Raw genomic sequence first — 22052 nt, 5'->3', positions numbered from 1 at the left:
GTCTGCTTTTTGCAGATAATGTGGTGCTGTTGGCTTCTTCAAGCCGTGATCTCCAACTCTTACTGGAGCGGTTCACAGCCGAGTGTGAAGCAGTTGGGATGAAAATCAGCACCTCCAAATCCGAGGTCCTCAGTCGGAAAAGGGTGGCGTGCCCTGGGTCGGGGGTGAGGTCCTGCCCCAAGTGGAGGAGTTCAAGTTTCTTGGGGTCTTGTTCACAAGTGAGGGTAGGTTAGAGCGGGAGATCAACAGGCGGATCGGTGCAGCGTCTGCAGTGATGCGGACGCTGTATCGGTCCATTGTGGTGAAGAAAGACCTGAGCCGAAAGGCAAAGCTCTCGATTTACCCGCCGATCTACGTTCCTACCCTCACCTATGGTCACGAGCTGTGAGTCGTGACCGAAAAAAACAATCCCGGATACAAGCGGACGAAATGAGTTTCCTCTGCAGGGTAGCCGGGCTCTCCCTTAGAGATGGTGAGGGTGAGAAGCTCGGTCATCCGGGAGGGACTCAGTGTCGAGCCGCTACTCCTCCGCGTTGAGAGGAACCAGTTGAGGTGGCTCGGGCATCTGGTTCGGATGCCTCCTGGACGCCTCCCTGGAGAGGTGTTCCGGGCATGTCCCACCGGCGGGAGGCCCCGGAGACGACCCAGGACATGCTGGAGGGACTATGTCTCTCGGCTGGCCTGGGAACGCCTTGGGATCCCGTCGGCTGACTGAAGTGGCTGGGGAGAGGGAAGTCTGGGCTTCCCTGCTAAGGCTGCTGTCCCCGCGAACCGACCCCGGATAAGCGGTAGATGATGATAAGTTTCATCATTATTCACAAATCTGCTTAGAACTGTGGGTAAATCAGCTTGTTTTCAACAAGGCCCTGGTTGATCTCTTATACTCTGCTGCCACCTGCTGGCCGTTTTTGTAATAATTACCATTGCTTCAACCGTTTTGTGCAGTTGAGAGGCTGCATGAAAGCCTTCTGTATGCTCTAGGATAAAAAAAACACATAAATATGTCTTTGGGACACTTAAAAATAGAACGTATTTAAGTATATAAGTACCGTGACGTTGCTGCTGGTTTCATTAGCGCCTCTAAGGCGTTTTGCATTGTGTGCTAGCATTAAGCTAGCAGACTTCTGTGAGGCAAAGTTATGTTGTTTGGTTGAAATACACAGTATGTAATTCTTTCATTGTTTTTAGTTTGACAGTAAACCTCGAATAGGAGTGGCAAAAAAAAAAAAACAGCTTGACCTGATCTGTTGTTTGTTGTTTGTAGTTCTCTGTCACTGTTTAACACTAGTAAATCAAATTTTTGCTCACATCTCAAGACAAAAAAAGTGATGGTTAATATTTTGAAATAGTCATAAGTCAGGTCACTGGCAAGTTACCACTGTGCATATACGTATGAGTGAGGCAAAATATGCCTTATAGTTATCGTTCAATGGCGTTAACAGTAATAGCTGTGATCTTTCGCTAGCTGTCAGAGGCTAGCAGCTTTTGTATTTTATCTTCCTGAATATTCTTTACAGTGTCCACATCCTCAGGCCAGCTGGTGACGGAAATGCACCAATAAACCCAGAAGAAGAAGTCGCTAGTAGCGCTCAACTCAGGCTAATAGCTAGTAGCGCTCAACCACGCTAACCAGTTAGCAAAAGACGCTGTAATACTTATGAGGTTGACCTTTAGAGTGCGACTTGATATCGGAGAGTGTTTTTGGGCTTGAGTCTGTGAACTGACCTGCAGACACAAAGAGGATCCCCGCGCTGAGGATGATGTTGTGTCTGGACTTGTAGAACTCACTCGCAGCGATGCACAGACCTGCCATGAAGAGCAAGATGACGCTGAGGATGGGGAAGATGCTGGACGCCCGCACCGCGCCTGCAAACACGACACGAGCAACTTTACCTCTTGGAAATCCAGACTGTTGGGTAAGTAGTGTCTAAATTCAGTTGGAAGCCGCTGGAAGAGTCTTTGGGGGGGAAAACTGGATATTGTGATATTTTGTGTCTCTCACATTACAGTATCAATATGGCAACCTCAGATATCAATAATGTTCGGCATCAAAGTATGGTAGATTACAGAATGGAGAGTGGTCGTCATGATTTAAAAGACCTTTTTTCTTTCTTTCTTTTTTTTTTTACTTACAGAGCAATATCACAACGGCCATTGATGTTTTTCTCCCAATACAGCGGCTCCTTGAAATTTGTTGTTACGCCATTTAAATGAATATAATAATCAAGAATAGTGCTCAATATGAATTAAATAGAATGTAAAGAATTAAACAGCTTGTGCATTATAACTAATTTACTGCAAATCCTTCTGGTATGCGCTACTTTGGCACCAGGGGGCAGTATAACACTGTCATGTTCCTGTAGGTGGTTCTGTAAACTGCAGTTATTGTATTTGTTTTTATTCCACAGAGGATAAAGAATATACACATGTGGTTGTTGTTATATTGCCTGTCTACACTTGTCGATACACTGTGTTTAAATATCTTTTGCTTAAGACTTATATGTTGTGATACTGGTGCTATTCTTTAGGCTTGGCATTTTGCATCGCTTGTTAGCATTTAGCTAAGCAGGCTTTCCTATAGCAAAGTTTTTTTGTTTTTTTTTAAGTCAAAGCAGAAAGTCAGCTATCTTAAAAAAGGGTGTCATTCCTTTCTCAAATAACCACTTGTACGCTCAATGTTGTTGATATCACATGGATATTTTTCATTGTATCAAAACGTCTTTACAATACAGATTATTACACAATCACAGCTTTGTGACATTATTGTTAGCAAAATATTAGGATGGGACAAAAAATATCGATATTGGGATATTTCACATGCCAATCTCTCATGCTACAGTAATGACAAATTTTTAAGAAGTCGATTAATTTGTTTAAAAAAAAACAAGAAACACGACAGCATCTTCATTGTATGCTGATTTACTAGACACAGTAAATCCAGGAAGTACCAACAACTTAAATTAACATTCCTGGATCTCTATGGTGTAAATCCAGTCAAGGTAAAAGGAGGAGGAAGGAGCAAAAAAGCATATTAGCATCCATTTCAGCATCTGCTCCCTGTGTGTGCGCACCCCAATCAACACCCCGTCAGGCCTGTGAAACGCTCCATCAACACTATCGTGAGTACTTTATGTGTGTGTGGACATTATGTAATGGCACGCCTGGCTAACTAGCAGCGTCCAGTGCGGACGGACGGACGGACGCCGTGGGCCCCTGGCACGTGCCGTACGCCCGGCGGGCTGCGGTGCAGGAGCCACGGCGTCCTTCGATCACGTCAACCGACATCATCATTAGCGCAGCGGCTAATCACTAACATAGTAAAAGGCAACAGCTGTGGGGTCAAAAAGGTTCCTCCGCTAAATAACCTGTTATTGCTTATCATCAAATTGTCCTAACGATATTGCGACGTGCCAAATACCAATATTACGACGTACTGTATCGTTTTCTGTTAGTATCCGTAAGGCCTGCATACTCCTTCGTACTCATGTGTGTTTACCAGAAGTGGAAAACACGTCACGTTACCAATTCCATTCTGACTTCATCACTTTCAAGGAGAAGTCAACTCAAAAACATCTCAATGGGCGGCCATTTTGCCACTTGGTGTCGACTGAAAATGACATCACAGTTGCTCAGAGCGCACAACCAATCACGGCTCAGCTTCAGAAAACAGGTGCGTGTTTAGTAGGGGTGGGAATCTTTTAATGTCTCATGATTCGATTCGATTCCGATTTTTGGGTCTGCGATTCGTTTCAGAATCAATTTTCGATTGATGCCGATTTTTTGGGGGGTTCAAAATGATTTGATTGACAATGATTTTTGCTTCAATCTATAGATGTGCAAGGAATTGTAATGATCTACTCCAGTCTGACTCGCTAATGTTAATTAGCGCGCTATAAAAGAACGGCTCCACACTGAAAAAAAAAACTTTTATTGGAATAACTTGATTGTGACTTTTTCCTTGTACTCTCTAATGTGGCTACAACTTAACAGCGTATTAGACCGCGTGGAACCACACTGCCCCTCAGTGGCCAAACCGGGTACAACATGAACACCGCTCCAAATAAAGGCACACACAGACAAAGGCAAGGCAGTATAAAATAAAGTAAATAAAATCGATTTTGGGACATTTAAAATCGATTCTGAATCGTACTAAATGAGAATCACGATTCTTATGAGAATCGATTTTTTGGCACACCCCTAATGCTTAGATCAGTGGGGGCACTTCCCCTTTAACATGTGCTCCATGTGTCATATCGTGGCATTCATCAACATCACGTCGCCCTTCATCATCCGCCATCTTTATCTTTTTTTTTTCCAGGAGAGTTCAGTATTGTTCATTCGATTTGACATCATCATTGCTCTCCTTTTTTAAAAAAAAACAAATAAATTAAAAAAATTTAATAAATGTTTTTTTTTTATTATTATTATTAATTTTAAATATATATACATATATATACACATATACACACATATATATATATATTTTTGTATGTGGGTGAGTATGTGTACGTGCGTGTGTGTGTGCGTGCATGCGTGCGAGTGTGTGTGTATTCATCAGTTCACCTAAAGCCCATTAAAAAAAATCCCATACTAATAATATAATATAATAATAAATTGCCAAATGCAGAAACATCAATGTAAGTTATCACGATGTAGTGGCTCTCGCTAACAGACAGAATTAAGTAACCAGAATTAGGTTAAAAAATTCTATATACGTAGACCATGTTTCTATAAATTTTGATATTTGGTTTTTATTTGAGGCAGATATTTTTTCCATTAAAATGTGATTTATGAGGAGGTTAGACCATTGGTCGATATTCAGAGTTTGTTTATTTTTCCAGTTAACAAGAATTGTTTTTTTAGCGATAGTAAGGGCTTCAAGTGTAGATTGAAATTGTTTATGTGGTAAGTCAGTTGTTGTGAGGTCACCTAGCAAACACAAGTTTGGAGATAAAGGTATCCTACAGTCCAAGATAGCGGAAAGTTTTTCTAAGACTTTAGTCCAGAAATACATAACCGGAGTGCATAACCATTAAGCATGAAAATAAGTGTCTGTAGTGTTTTGTAAGCATTGGAGACAAATGTCGGAGTCTGAGAGTCCCATTTTCTTCATCATATATTGAGTAATGTATGTTCTGTGAATAATTTTATATTGGATAAGTTGTAAATTTGTGTGTTTTGTCATTTTAAATGCGTTTTCACAAACTTGAATCCAAAAGTCAGGTTCCGGTGCTATAGACAAGTCTGTCTCCCATTTCGAGATGGGTAAAGACATTTTATCAGTATATAAAAGTAACTTATATATTTTTGAAAGTTTTTTTGTTGTTGTCGGAGAAAGCTTGTTAATATCTTTAGCTAAAACAGGCGGTTGGAGCGTACCCCGAAGTGTTGGAATTTTTTTCTTTATCATATTTTTAACTTGTAGATAATGTAAAAAATTTCCGTTTTTTATATTGTATTTTTGGAGCAAGGATGTATATGATATAAACATATTATCTGAGAAGAGATGGTGGAGATGTGTAATTCCTTTCTGCTCCCACACAGCTAAATGAAACGGTTGGTTGTTAAGTTGAAAGTCGGGGTTATGCCATAGGGGGGAGAGTCCACAGGGCTCCACTTGGCCATCTTTATCTTTCTCTCTGTCTTACTCACTTGGTTGCGGCCGAGAAAAATGACCAAAGTGTATCTGTTTCCATTTTCACTCTATCTATATATGCAATGATTACAATTTGTTCTAACTAGCAGTGGTAAGCTATATTCAATTAGCTAATGTTTACTTTACCGGCGGCGTGCAGTTGCGTAACTGTCCCATGTAACTGTCAAATCTTAACAGTTTCAGTGAAGCAATAATCACAGCATATCGTTGCTGTCCAATAGGGTGGGACAAAATATCCATATGGCGACCTATCGTATGGTTGTCTGCCAAACGTATTGATTGATTGATTGACGCGCTCTTCTTGACGAGTGACAGGACCTCAAGGTGACGGCAAAAGTTAAGCAAAACCTCCGAGAGGCTCGCTTTGCTTCCACAGAGGAGGAGGAAGGAGGGCCTACATGGCAAGAGTAACTGGCGGTCGTGATTATTTGGTCATTTTGCCTTCATTTGGACAATAATGTCAAAAAATGAGGGCCGCTCGCCAGCCGGACTTTTGATTGCATCCCAGAGCCAAGAAACAGACTGACACTGTACAACCTCATGAAACTGCAAATTAATGTTTTATATGTGCTTCCTTTTTATACACAATTTTAACACGGAATGAGCTTCCCGTAATGAAATTATCTACAAGGTTTAGTTTAAGGTTAGGTTCGGAAGAGGGTCTTCCAGCTTGTCTGTGAAATTCAGGTTTGTATATCGCTTATAATGGCTAATAGGACGTAGTATAGAGGCATTGCATCACTTTAGGTTCACTCATTCACTCCCAGCTATTTTCACTGAAGCAACCCTCTTCGCTCCCGGTTGTTTTACTGGATTTGACTGATTTTGCAAGGCCCACAGAATATTGTGTTCTATTGCTATAAAAACATAGAACCTACCAAAAGAAAGATTAGAATCTCTTCTTTCATCAGGAAAAAAAAATTCTATCTGTTTCCGTTTTGCAGCAATGAGCAAGTTTCATTATTATTCACAAATCTGCTTAGAGCTGTGGGTAAATCAACTTGTTTTCAACATGGCCCTAGTTGATCTCTTCTACTCTGCTGCCACCTGCTGGACGTTTTTGTAATAACCACAATTGCTTTAAGCTTTGTCTTCAGCTTAGAGGCTGCATCAAACCCTTCTGTATGCTCTAGCATAACCCACCCCCCCATAAAAACGTATAAATATGTTTTTGGGACCACGGTAATATTTAAAGTAGAATGTTTCATATGTTTTTGGGAGCAAATGAGTCAAAGATCAGTGCAACACCCTAAATTCCAATAGCAGATAAGGACTTCATCCAAGCAAGTTTGACATCTCAATTGATGAAATTAGGCAAAAATAATTGATTAAGCATACAATGTTTGCTTGTTTTATTGTTGCTATTCTGTGTGTGTGTGTGTGTGTGTTTTGCATTCAACATAATACATACTAGGGGTGGGAATCTTTGAATGTCTCACAATTCGATTCGATTTAGATTTTTGGGTGTGCGATTCGATTCAGAATCGATTTTCGATTAAGAGGATTCAAAATGATTTGATTGACAATGATTTTTGCTTCAATTTATAGATGTTCAAGGAACCGTAATGATCTACTCCAATCTGACTCGCTAATGCTAACTAGTGCTCTACTAGCGGCACCAAGAACGGACACACACTGAAAAAAAAAAAACTTTTATTGGAATAACTTCAACGTGACTTTTTCCTTCTATTCTCTAATGTGGCTACAACTTAACAGTGTATCAGACTGCGTGGAACCACACTGCCCCTAAGTGGCCAAATCGGGTACAACATGAACAGCGCTCCCAATAAAGGCACACACAAGCAAAGAAAGGTAAGACAGCATAAAATTATTTAAATAAAATCGATTTTGGGACATTTAAAATCGATTCTGAATCGTACTAAATGAGAATCGCGATTCTTATATGAGAATACATAAGGAACACTTAACACTTTATACTACTGTCCAGTATTACATGTCAATATGCGCTCTGTGCATTAGTCTGTTTTGAAATAATTGATTACTGATGATGACAGAAGGGTGTCCCGGCGATTGACAAATGACGGCGGACATGTCGAGGTGTCCAATTTGTCCCGTGAGGAAGATTTTGGCAAAGTGTCAAATTTAGAAAATACTTTAACTGCAATAGCTCAATGAAAGTAACTGTTGTTGCGTTTCTCCCCCACTGGAGGTCACACTGACGACCACTTAAATGACGATGTGAAATTGGCTTCGACTCGGGATTTGACGCGTGATATTGATGCACTTGTGGAGGCTAAAACATGCCAAATTTCAGGAGCAAAAATAAGCCAACTTTTTATAAAATCCTCACTGCCACCTTTGCACTGCGAAAAAGACATTTCTGTGAAAATGAATATACTACTGCAGAAATATTTGAAGACTGATATATATTGCAAAATGTCAGTCAACAGCTTCAATTGACACACTGAGCTTCATGCTGGGAATCTAAGGATGAGTTATGTCAATGAAAAGGAAATTGCGGTGGCGTGTTTGCCATTGCATGATTGACAGGCGGCTATTTACCAGCACGATCGCTGTTTTCTTCCCCCGTCTGAGACAATGAGCTCACCAGACAGGAGGATTTCCTGCGCCCGCCACGAAAACAAACTGTCCTAACAAACTGTCCTGTCCCCGTTCGCCGCCTCCGATAAGGTGCGCGGACGCGCCGTTGACTCGGTGACCCACATTTGGGAAGACGACGGCACGGGAGATTCCAAGTGAGTCACACGCCACTGACTAACACGTCCCGTAGTAAGCCAGCGCTCGACACTGACCCACCCCACCCCCGCCCCACCGGGCGTGTGCGTGCGTGCGGGGTTAGCGGGCGGCAGCGGATCCTGCCAGCCGCGTATCGATCGACACGGCTGATGACAAACATGGCGACCTGCGGCCTCATATTGTGACACACTGGCATGGCGCATCACCTGTGTGACAGAACGGACATGGGATTTCTTACTTTGTGATTTGTAAAACAGTGTCATATCTACAATTTGAGGGAAACGAATTAATATACTCCATTTCGGAATAAGGCAGTAACATAAAAAAACGTGGAAAAAGCAAGGCTTGAAAAATTGCGGCTTCACATGTTCGTCTGTGAGTCAAAATTTGCATTTGTGCCTCATTAAAAAGCTTTGAATAGCAAAACTGAGAATCACTTCCTTTTCAATTTTTCTGCTTGGATACGTGCACGTTAATGTGCTGCAACGCTACTGCTACTTATGCCACAGCAGCTAGCTAGGAGCTCTGGCTGGCTACTGATCCAACTAAACCCGTTACGGAGTTGGAAATCCCAAATCAGTAAACAAGCCACACTTTTTACAAGTATCATTCGTACGCAGGGAAGATTAGTGGTAATTACAGAAGGTGGAGAAGTCATGCTAATTGCTAAGCTAATCTAAGACATGTAATTGTTATACAGACGCTCCCCTACTTACGAACATTCGAGTTACGAACAACGGTACATACGAACATTTCTGCGCGTACAGTATGTCGAAAAATGTTCGGAAAGAGATGCTGTAAGTTAGATTTTGTATTGCGCGTAGTGCTTCTTTCCGCCGCTAATACCGACGATTGGCGCTGTAAGAGCTCATTGGAGGCTGAGCAACGTGGCGAGGAGGAGGAGCAAGAAACGCCGGTCCCCATGAAGGAGGAAATAACTTTTGAAGCCGATTGCAGCGACGACAAAGAATCTCTCATGATATAAAATCCTCCTCTTCCTCCTCCTCCATCATCTCCTTAAGCATCGAGTACATCTTCCAAAAGTAAGTTAAACTTCATTTTATTTATCTTATTACGTACATGTACTGTGTGTGTGTGTCTCTCGCTCTCTCTCTCTAACATACGTAGTACAGTACAGTACTATACGTATTCTCTCCATTTTATTAAGTTTTTTTCAGTACAAACCAATGCAGGTTACTTGTACAAGCCTTAAACATACTTATATAAACCTTCAATATACTTATATAGGCTTTAAACATAAATTATAATACAAAATATAGCACTGAAGCAACTTACGAACAAATTCACCTTACGAACGATCGTCCGGAACGTAACTCGTTCGTAAGGTGGGGAGCGTCTGTACATATAACAGCAAAATATCTGGCAATTGAATACGTGTCTGGAAAGAAAATGATACACATAATGATTGTACACACTCACATAGCAAAACAGCTAGGACCAGAAACCTGAAATGAATTACGTTCTGTTATGTTGACTATTGTTGCTAGTGTTCACATTAACGTTAAGTTTGCCACTCAATTTGAGTTTGACAACATAAAAGAACAAAGAGCCTCCCTGGTGGAGGTCTAACTGGATTTGTCCCTTCTTTAGCTTGCAGCAGCTTGCTCGTTTTTTCTTTGGCTTGCACACTGATCAACTTTTCTTCCAGCTTGCCGCAATAAAACTCATTTTAATCCCACAAAAAATAAAAGCCTGCAAGCTGTCGCACCTGCTTTACGTTGGGAGATTTAAAAAAAAAAAAGTAAAAAAAATAAATAAAAAAAGGAAGTATGTGATTTCCCGCTTAACCTCGGATGGGAGGACACGAGTGTTTTACGAAGCGCATAAATTGCTAAATTCCTCGTTAATACGACACGGAGTCATCGCCGCCGCGCTCGCTCGGGTCAATCAGGACCCCCCCAAAAATAGGATTGGCTTTTAATTTGCTGCCTAGTGTCTGCAGGCCATCTGTTGCCTAGGAGACTGGGGTTGTGTTAGCATGTAATAGACCTCAGACACACACACACCACACACAAACACACACACTCACACACTTGTACTTATATAATTGTGAGGACATTCATAGACAAAATGCATTTCCTAGCCGCTTCACCTAACCCCAACCATCAAAAATAATTGCCTACCCCCATTCCTTACCCTAACTTCAACCATAACCCAATTCAAACCTAAACTCTAAAACCAAGTCTTGACACTCAAAAAGAGGTCTTGAGTTGTGAGGACCGGCCAAAATGTCCTCACTTCACAAAAATATCCTCAATCTGTTGGTTAAAGACACATTTTGGTCCTCACAATGTACTACGTACAAGTACAGAAACACACACACACGCACACACCGCCCGCAGTCCTCCCATTCCCTGCGTGTCCGGCCCAGACCCGTCAATTTTATCAGGCCAGTTGAGGCCAGCGTCCAGTCTGCTTTGGGGCCTCAGGGTGGTTGCAATGCTATCCCCCCACCGTCCAGAGTCCCCCAACCCCCCACCCCACTCATCAATATGGGCAGATAGTCTCTGATGAACTCATGTAAGCAGCGACCAGAGGCAATGAAAAACAGCATAAAGCAGACACTAATTACGATGATGAACATGATCTGCGTTGAAAATGTGCTGCCGCTTCTGACGTGTCCCAATGCTGAGTAATAGCCAAACATAAATGTTCACTTTTTGTAACATGATGTATAGAAATATCCTTTTTTTTTTACATGGTCGCCAACACTTTTTCTTGTCGCCATCAAATTTCGAACATGTTCGAAATTTCTTTGTGACAAGAAAAAGTATCAAAACTGTTTGCGAATGTGTGGTGAACATCTGCAACATTTTGCAACCTTTAACAAACTCTGATAAAAAAACAAACGTTTGCTACATGCGCAAACACTCGCTTAATCCTGGACTTTTTCTACCCCCAATTTGAAACCCTTTTCAAACCTGAACACTAATTTAAAACCTGTACCATACAGCACCTTGCAAAAGTGTTCACCCCCTTGAGTTTTTCAACCTTTTGGTGCAGTACAACCACAAGTTGTGAAAGTTAAACAAAATCGTGAAGTGAAACAAAGTGGATATCTTATTTCAAACTTGGTTTACAACTAAAAAACTGAAAAGTAGGGTGTGCAAAAGTATTCATCCCCCCCAAATGAATACTTTGTCGACCCCCTTTTGCTGCAACTACAGCTTCAAGTCTCTTGGGGTATGTCTCTATCAGTTTTCCACTTTTAGGGACTGAAATTTTTGCCCATTCCAACAGCTCCAACTCAGCTAGATTAGATGGAGAGGTCTGTTAAGAGTGCACAGCACAGAACGCAACTTTATGAAGACTAAAGAACATACCAGGATGGTCTGGGACAAATCTGTGGACAGATTTAAAGCAGGAGAAGGAAACATAACAATTTCAAAAGCTTTGAACATCACAGAGGACTGTTCAATCAATCATCCAGACGTGGAAGGAGTACCAAACAACCACAAATCTACCAAGACAAGGCCGTCCCTCCAAAGTTTCTGACCGAAGAAGGAGGGCACTCGTCGTCAGAGAAGTACCCAAGAGGCCTTTGATCACTCTAAATGAACTGCAAAGATCCACAGTGGCGATAGGGGAATCGGTCCATAGAACAACCATCAACCGAGTACTGCACAAATCTGCCCTGTATGGAAGGGTGGCAAGAAAAAAGCCATTTCTAAAAGCCAGCCACAAGAAGTCACGTAGGAGACACCGCTGACAAGTGGAATGAGGTGGTCTGGTTCAGACCAGACCAAAATGGAACATTTTGGCCTTCATTTCAAACACTATGTTTGGTGTAAGAACAACACTGCTCATGAGTCTCAACACAACATCCCGACTTTCAAACATGGTGGTGGGAGCATCATGCTCTGGGGGTGCTTCTCACCTGCAGGGACAGGGAAGATTGTGCGAGTAGAAGAGAAGATGGATGGCGCCAAATACAGGGCAATCTTGGAAGAGAACCTGTTTTCACAAATCCTCTCCACCTAACCTAGCTGAGCTGGAGCTGTTTTGCAAAGGAGGAATGGGCAAAAAGTTATGTCCCTTTACAGTAGAGTAAATGTTACTTACTTAACTCATTCACTGCCATTGACGACTATAGACGTCAAAAATTCATGTGAACTATTTCTATTAGTTTAACATTTTATTTCATTTAATTACTTTTTTTATGAAAAGCAATATTTTTTACTGTTCATTTATAAGGGATATAAACTCATCATGTGATTAATTACGATTAAACGCCCCTTATTTTTAATATATATTTTTTAATTAGGCCCGTCAGGCGATTACATTTTTTAATTGTAATTAATCACATGCCTTCACTAGTTACATAACGATTAATCACACATTGTATATCTGTTCTAAATTAAAAAAAATATATATCAAGGTTTTCATACTCTTGTTAGCAAAAGTGGAAAAAAATATTAAACTAATAGAAATAGTTTAAATGAATTTTTGGCGTCTATAGCCGTCAATGGCAGTGAATGAGTTAAAAAGACTACATTCGGTCCCAGTCTAAACAGAGTAAACGTATACTCGGAAGAGAGTCAAATATTTTTTAAATATCACAGAACCTTCAGGTTGGGAGACAGCCAACCTAACCACTGACCCATGCTGACCCTACTCAGTGGCAATATATGGCAGGTGTCAGGTGGAATCCTCGTATATCTCCATTTTTGGCCTCCTTTGGGACACACCAGCAATATGAGCTAAAAATAAGTCTAGCATAGCTCATATGGTAGATTGGCTGTCTTCCACGCTAAAGGTTGTGGGATCGTTCCTCAACCCCTGAGCGTTGTGTTGTTGTTGTTTTTAGTATTTTTTACTCTCTTCCAAGTGTAAAAATGTACTCTGTTTAGAGTGGGACCGAATATGAGTAAAATTTAGTGCAAAATTGATAGACATACCCCAAAAGACAGCAAAAGGGGGTCGACAAAGTATTAATCCAAAGGGGGTGAATACTTTTGCACACACTACTTTTCAGTTTATTTGTTGTAAAACAAGTTTGAAATTGTTTCTCTTCACGATTGTGTGCTGCTTTGTGTTTAACTTTCACATCAAATTTCAATGAAATATATTTAAGTTTGTGGTCGTACCGAGCCAAAAGGTTGAAAAACTCAAGGGGGTGGATACTTTTGCAAAGCGCTGTATTTAACATACTTTATCTAAGCCCTACAGCTAGTTTGAAACACTACTCCGAACCCTAATTACATTGAAAAACTACTCCTAGTTTGAAACCCTAACGCTAGTTTGAAATCCTTGTGTGAAACCCTAAGCCTAATTTGAAACCCCTTAGTTTGAAACTGAATCTTAAACCAACCCTCAACCTAGTTCTAAACCAAACTCCCAAATTTTTCATGTTTCAATTAGCAGTTTTCTTAGTTATTATTCTTTTAATATTCTCGAGTATTTTTTTGTTTCTGACAATGTTTTTTTTGTGCTGACAATGTTTTTTTTGTGCTAAAAGTTAGCGGACATATTTGACTTTGCAAGTGGATTTCAAATGTGCACCTGGTTTGGGGCCACTGTGCTCTTGCAAAAAAAAATAAAAAATTACAGAAGGATACTCTGGAGCCTCATATAATATGCCATCATTTGATGCATGCTGTGTTGCTTATATTTTGTGTAGGTGACCAAATATTTATGCGTACTTGCTTTGCTTTGCATGAGCAAGTATTGATTATTATTATTTTTAAAATGTAGCATTTCCCGCGGCGGCGGCGTCCTCTCCTTTCTATTACGGACGTCCTGTCTTTTGTAAAGGGCCTTCTTGCATAACGGGGCGTTTCTTTTCGCTTGCTCCTCATCTTCCTCTTCTTCGTCGTCCTCTTCTTCCTCCTCCTCCTCCTCGCCCAGCCGAGCAGTGCATGATGGGAGCTCACACACGCCATGATCTAAAAACCCACTGGCGCTTCAGTGCGCCTCAGTTGCCTTACATAATCCCGGCTGGATGTGCAAAGCACCACACTACTGGGACTGGCGCACGCACGCACGCAAGCACGAGCGCACACACACACACACACACACACACACGCCTGGAACTCTTTGCAAGTGTGTGTGAGATTCCTTTTATGAAATGATAGTAGTGAACGTGGCTTTTGGGTGCGAGTCCGAGCGCTATACGTATATACTGTAATTTTGAAATGTCATGTGATGCATACAAATACATCATTTTATTTTGATGTGAGATAAGACTTCATTTTTAATATGTGTAATGTACACTAAGACCTCAGTTTTCATGACGATGTATTACTGCTATTATTACTGTATGACATCACATTTAATGTCTATCCTATGACATGCTGCATAATTTGACTTCATGTTTTAGATATCTCCCTCCTCTAACACAGCTGATTCAAATGATCAGCTTGTCAGCAAGCTCTGTAGAAGTCTGATAAGGAGCCTGATCATTCAATCAGGTGTGTTGGAGGAGGGAGCCAACCAGGGTTCCCTACTCCTGATGTAAGACATCATTTGAATGAAATTATGCAAAATTTGATTTCCTTTTTAATACTGCGACAGAGGAAAGATGTATTTGCGTGAATGTGTGTGTGTGTGTGTGTTTTGTGTGTGCAGATCAGTGTTTGGTTGATGCGTGTTGTTTTGACTCCTCTCCACGCAATGTGATGACATCAGCGGTGTGCCCCCTCCATTTTGGGGCATGTGTGATGTCACTTCCGGGCGGGCCTTCACCTGGAGTGACATGATGTGCGTTGCGTAACGGCACAGGAGGAAGAGCAAAAAGAGGAAGAGGAGGAGGAAGAGGAGATGAGGACGAAGGCGGGGGTCCACCCAGAAGTGATGCTGGCCATGTGAAAATAATAATAATAATAATAATAATAATAATCATCATATTTTCTTTTTTTTTGAGAGAGCTCAGTATTGTTCGTTTGGTAATTTTGCCGATTCGACATGTCATCATCATTGCTCTCTCCCTCTCTTTTTTTATTTTGTAATTATTATTTTTTAAATATTTTATTTTCTTAATGACATTGACGTGTACAGGATGTAGTAATACATCGTTTTTGTGACATGAGGTTATGACGTATTTCAAGCCGATATTCTTTTGCGGTAAAAGACAAAATATTACATTATGAGGAGACTATTGCTGTCAAACTTTTAATTTAAACGTATAAGAATTGACAGCTTTTTAAAAAAAATCATAACAAAATTATAACAAAAATTATAGGGAGCTTCCAGGGTCATCAGCATGTGATAAGATAAAATAAAAACTAAGCAAGGACTGTAAATAGTTTTCTACTGTAAATAAAGTTTTCCAAACTTTCAACACATTTACTTAATTTCATTTATTTATTTTTTAATCTTTAAAAATAAAATGTATAGAAAGTTCCAAGTATCAGCATCATTTTTTTTTTTATAAAGTGGAAATCTAAATAAATCCATAAATGAAAACTTCCCTGTATCTCACTGAGTGACAAATGATTGCTAATGTAGCTAATTTGGGGTTTTCATCAGGGGCCGTAAAAGGTTTCAACTGATCTTTGCATACTGTCAAAAATTGTCTGAATATGTTGTAAATATCTTTGCGACAAATAAAAACTGTCTGTGAACATCTTACAAATCCTGATGAAAACCCTAAATTTGCTACGTTCGCAAGCATTCACCACTCAGTGAGATACATACCAGCTTTATCGACCTTCAGAATCATAAAAAGGCTGATGCCGATATTTGTCAAAATGCCAAATATTAGCACCGATAATCGGTCCATCCCTAATGTGTAGCATGCTTGTACCGATGTTCTGCACGACTTGAGTATGTCATCTCATGTATATTATGTGACATAATTTTCAGTTCGACATCAAGCCATCATTTTTAATATGACATCATTTTTAATATGATGAATTGCATGACTTAATTTCATGACATAAAGTACAAAAAGACAATTTTTACTATTATGCGATGTATACTAAGTCAAAATGTTACAATGTATAATGACAATATATTGTATGACATCATTTAGACACATTCTTTTTATGTGACCTGATTTGTGGTAAGACATTTAAATAAAATAGTTATGGACAGTTGACAATTTTTTGTCAAATCACACATGATTAATTTATAATGTATAGTTTGACTTCTTTTTGGCAAGATGTCTATAATAAGACAATATTTTAAGTGTGGCATGAGGTAGAGTATGACTGCAATTTTTATATGACATCATATGAAGTAAGGCATCATTTTTAATGATATGACATTATTCTTATGACATGATGATATATTAAGACAAGTTAAGTATATGATGAAGAGCAAGACAAATTCACGTTCTCTCTCTGCCCGCCCGTCTGTCTGTCTGTCTTGCACCATGACACTAGACGGCGGCCTGACCCAGATAAAGAAAGAGGCTGAAATATTTATGGACGCCAGTGTCCTAATTGGCCAGCCACTGGTAGCGCTCTCGCCCAATCAGAGTGCGGTCGGAGGGGTTAAGGTCCACGGTCATCGCTGGCGCAGCCGACGTTGTTCTTAGCATCATTAGGGCACTGTTAGCATACTTTGGCGCATCCAGATGGGAAGCTAATGCTCAGAGCGTCAAAGCGTCTAATTGGCGGACTCGCACACATAGCACATCCCCCCAAACCTCTAGTTGCCCACCCCACCGCCAAGGACAGTAGTTCTTCTGTGTCATTTGTGAATGTTTTCAGAAAACAAAAACTAATTTTAGCAAACATCTATTTTTTTTTATTTTTCATTGATGATGTGGCAGTAGGTAAAAAATGACATAGCCAAAAATGACATAGCCAATAGTGCTAGTAGGCTAAGATCCACAAAAGTGAATCTACGCACCTTGGGAAAATGTCTCCTGGACCCGAAAATGTTGTAAACCCCTGGTGTAAAAATGTGATTGAGGACATGACTTCCATGTTTCACACCACCACAGCCGCGAGAAAGGATAGCAGCAAAAGACCGACTACAGGATCAGGCAGGCTACCAATCCTACAACTTTCAAAACAGACCTGTCACCATGGTAACAAACACCCATGAGGATGGTAACCACGGCGACTCGCTTCTGTGTTCCGCAAACAGACCACCAAAAGCTAATAGCGTCCTGCTGCTCAAGTGTGAGCGACCAATCGCACCACAGCGTCCACGTGATGATGATGCTAACGCTAATGCTAGCTGTCACACACTGCTGTGACGCTTAGGATGAGGACATACGTGTCTGTAGCCCCTTTCTCACACGGTTCTCTGGAAAATTGACATATCTGTTTGTGCCTTTCACACAGAACCCAGCAAAACAGAACACTGCCTGATTAGCTGTGTGAATGCACACTACGGACAACAAAATGGCAACAGTGATCTGGCATTTATCCACCGCTGCCAGTCTTCCTCTCAACTCTGATATTGCCTCAAAGACAGAAAATATCCAGGTCGCCTAGCACATTCCGCACTTTTCACGCAGAACACAGGCACACAGAAAGCCAAGAAGAAGTTGTCTGTGTGAAAGGGACTGGTGTGTTGTTTGCACACAGCGCGCTAATCAATGGACACAGTGTTGACTGACGGGAGTGTAACTCACACGCCGCCTCTTGGCAGGCGGCGGCGGCAGCCAAGCGGCATCCTGGCATCCAGCGCCAGTTGGAAACACAGCCAACAAGCCGGGAAAAGTCAAGTGTGTGCGTGTGTCTGTGTGTGTGTGTGTGTGTGTGCGTACTCACGCAGGAAGTACTCGGATGAGTCGGCTTCGTAATTCGTGTCCTCGGGGAAGTGATCGATTTGTTTGCACATGCCCTTGAAGTTTCCTGGGAAGGCAAAAATGGGAAAAATGTCAACGACAACAAGTGCTGATGAGCTTTTTCTTTGCCTTTTTTCTGATACCACTCTGTTATTGGTTCTTTTTTGTGAAGTGACTTTCTTTTGGCTTCTGATCGGCTGTTAGTAGTGATGCACCGAATATTCGGCCACCGAAATTTTTCGGCCGAAAATGGCAAAAATAAAATTCAAGCCGAAAGAATATGGCCGAAAGAAGATGATGTGGTGATGCAAGCAAAAAACAACAACAACAAAAAACGCTGCAAGCAAGTGTCTGTTTGAATTAAACACCAAACACGGGAGTGAGTGTCCGCATTGCTTGCGTTTGTGAGTACCGGCAGCTTCATTGTGCTCACCGGAGAAGGTTGTTTGGTAAACTTATTTAAAAAAAAAAAAGAAAAAGAAAGCACTCTGAGTACTGCACTACGCCTTCCTTTTTTTCTTTGATGAGAGCCCATTGAGCGCTTCTATTTTTTCACTTGCATTCTGGTGGCCATGCTAAATACTTTAGCTAATGTTAGCACTTTTGCTATCGGGTGACTACAGATCTGTACAGGACGCCGTGTGCGACTCTGCAGTCCGTTCACGAAGCCGATTGGCTGGTGCGAAGAAATGTATTTATTTTTAAACGTTGGTGAATATGTGAATGTGCCGATTTTAAGTACGCCGCACCGTGTCCCGCTCCAAATAGCCTACAAATGCGTCATCCGCACCGCATGCGAAGTACTGTACATTGACTATAATTTCTCATTTTTGGTTTCGGACCAAAAAAAATCATTTCGGTATTAGGTATTAGCTTGTGTTATTTTTTCCTTTGTTGTTATTGTTTTAATCATTTTGACTTTATATTGAAGTGTGATACCAAAGAGAATCACACGTCGCCTTGTTATGTCTTTTCCAGGAAGTGACTTTTTTCCGGCTTCTGATTGGCTGTTATCTTTGTTGTGACTTGGAACAACTTAGGAAGTCATTTTTCATAGTTATTGTGACTTTCTATTTAAGTCTGACATTGTGACGTCAGTACACTTCACTATCAGTCCATTATTCTTCTTTTTTTGTCTTCTGGCTTGTGATTGGCTGCTACCAACTTCTGTAATTTTTAGGCATTCTTATTAATTCTGACTTTCTAATCAAGAGTGACATCAAGAAGCAACTCCAGTTGTTGCTTTTGTGTCTTTTCTAGGAATTGATTTTCTTCTGGCTTCTGATTGGCTCAAATCATGGACTTATATACTGTATGAATGGACTGTCAAAAGGCTCCTTGCGGCGCCTGAAGCCAGAGGACGGCTATCTTACGTTGCGTACTGCTACTGACAACTTGCTATTTTCTCTGCAGAAAACACTGTTGGATCCCTGTATGGAATAATGAGAGCCTCTCAAATACCGTGAATTGTGACTCACAAAGGTTAGGTTTACGTTTCACAGCAATTTTTTTCCTGATGGGCTTTGCTTTCACTTGATTGTTGACAGTTCTGACAACATGATGAAGACGAATCTTTGAGTAGGACCTGGCGACAAATCTTGAGTGGCATTTTTGCCATAGAGGCAGAAAATGATGTGAAAATGCAGCGGAGAACTCAATGTTCAAGTTAGGCGTGCTTAGTGAGTGGCAACGTAAAATGGCGGCTTAGCGGTTCACTTCTCCCAACAGCGAGTCCATTTATGTTAGTCCATTCATATATAAGTCTGTGGCAAAATGGCTGAATTGTGTGCAGTGATTTTCACATGGCAGAGTGGTGCAGTAGGTGGCGACGAGAAAACAACATGTGAGCTGGCGCAACGCCAAACAGACGCTGATCTGGTTTGGCTGACACCTCCGCCGGTGGCGTCCTATCCCCGGCTATCCTCCGTACAGATCCGGACGACAATTCAGTACTACGTCGTTCTCAGACTTTGCACCAAAAATGATCTTTAAAGATGTACAGCAGTTTGTTTGTTTGTCCAAAGGGTCAACTCGTCCTCTAATTAGGAGGGCAGGTTTTGATTGCCATGGCAACAGGATTGTGAGGGGAGAAAAGAGAGCGGGACCCCCATGGTGACGGGCACATGGACATTAGAGGGGGAATCCATGGCTGTGATTACCACCTGGCAACCATCTTCTCCACATTTGGAGATCCAGTTTTTTTTTTTAAACATTTTCAAATACTACCGCTGAGGGAACTTCACACACACACACACACACACACACACACACACACACACACACACACACACACACACAGACACACGCACACAAAAATCATTGTAGTGCAGCCCACAATCTACAAAAAAAGATTTCCATCCACAGGTTGTGTTGCAATGGAGAGAGGAGAGGCCTGATTGCGTCAGGAGAGTTTTTGAAGGGCAGACCGGGACGGCGGTAGAGCGCGAGTGGGAGGTGGAGCACATCAAGTGTCACATTCAGGCCTCGCTAATCGCTGAGCCGGGAAAAAAGAAAGGCAGAAGAAAAAAAAATCACGCACGCACACACACACAGCTCGACAGGCCTGCAGATTTGAAGCACGTCCTCTAAAATCCTGCATTCTCACTTGCATTTCAAGTGGACACCATCCAAGCCATTAGGGACGCTTTACGCATCAAACCAGCACTGGAACACACAGATTAAATTTTGTTTTTGGGGTTCATCATGGACACCGTTTACTTTTACACACAACAGCAAAGCAGGATAGTTGCGTCGAATGATATAAAATATAAATTTCAGAATACAAGAAATTTCAGGAGAAGATAAATAAATAATAATAAAATAATTAATACAATAAAAAATGAATAGTATAATAAAAGAAATACAAAAATTAAAGGAATCCAAACATAAATGAATACATAAAATTAAAATATCTAAAAATAAAATAAACTAATTAAAGAAAGAAGACAAAAAATAACAGAATGAATTAACATTAACATTACACGTTAATACATTAAACATTAACATGTTTTAAAAGATATACTTAATAAAAAGTAAACGACTCATCCATGAAAGGCAGAATGGCGCAAGCATGTTATTTGCTGACTGACTGGTCACACAGGTTTTCGCTTCCACTCAAGTGTGTGTTAAATATTGAAGCTTGTGCCCCCACGACACCCCCATCCTCCCCCACATGAACTATGTGCTAACCCTGTGCCCCCTACGTCCACTCTTGTCCCTGCAGCCATAAAACTCTCCATGAGCAGCACAGGAGGGGTGGGGGTGGCGGTGGAGCGCATGTAGAGCATTCGTAATGGACTCAAACGTCCAGAATCTTGTCCCGGGTTCTCCTCACACAGCAGATGAAGTCCCAAAATTCCGGAAACTATCCAGGTAAAAACATGGAGGAGATTCCACACTTTCCAAGAAGGACCTCTGCAAGATGGTGACTAGGAAATTGGTCAAAAGTATTGGGACACCACCAAGAAATGAAAACAAGTGGAATTTGGAACAAAGGTATTGGGACACCCATACGACGAGTTTTGGACAAGAGTATTTTGATACCTGTGTAAAACTAAAGAGTTTAGTCAAATGTATTGGGTCACCTATAGAGAAACACATTTTGGGCTAATACTTATGTCCACATGCAAAAATGTGAACGTTCACATTTTTCTCACTGTTCATATTTCCCTCCCCCTCGCTCCTCATTTACCAACTTTGCATTCTCTTTGTCTTTCTGCACTTTTTTAAATTCAAGGTCTCTTTTAATTTATGCCACCATCCAATTACCGCCAAACACACCGAGCAACCTCTGTGACCTGACCATTATGCAAGTGAGCCACAGGAGACCGGATGAATCTGCATTGTACCATCCAGTCAAGTCAGAAGATGTGCGTTCAAAAAGTAAAGTGAGAGGCACAGGAGGCCGAAAAAAAAGCAAACTTCCTGTTTGTCACGTAGCATCCGAGCAGGTGGGATGAAAACAGAAAGAAA

At 41.1% G+C, this 22052-nt stretch overlaps 1 protein-coding gene across 1 annotated transcript in view; it reads right to left on the bottom strand.

The window, feature by feature from the left end:
• The window catches only part of cacng2a (calcium channel, voltage-dependent, gamma subunit 2a), a 39605-nt gene that overhangs the window by 2538 nt on the left and 15015 nt on the right, over positions 1–22052 (bottom strand). Inside the window, exons 2-3 of the mRNA XM_077559454.1 lie at positions 18064–18147; positions 1726–1866 (exon numbers count right to left, since the gene is read on the bottom strand). Coding sequence (XP_077415580.1) covers positions 1726–1866; positions 18064–18147 — 225 coding nt within the window. The remainder of the gene's footprint in view (positions 1–1725; positions 1867–18063; positions 18148–22052) is intronic.

This window comes from Vanacampus margaritifer, chromosome 2 (genome assembly GCF_051991255.1).
Source record: "Vanacampus margaritifer isolate UIUO_Vmar chromosome 2, RoL_Vmar_1.0, whole genome shotgun sequence".
Classification (NCBI taxonomy): domain Eukaryota; kingdom Metazoa; phylum Chordata; class Actinopteri; order Syngnathiformes; family Syngnathidae; genus Vanacampus; species Vanacampus margaritifer.
Note: the sequence above shows the minus strand (reverse complement) of the source record. Positions and strands in the feature narration are given on the sequence as shown.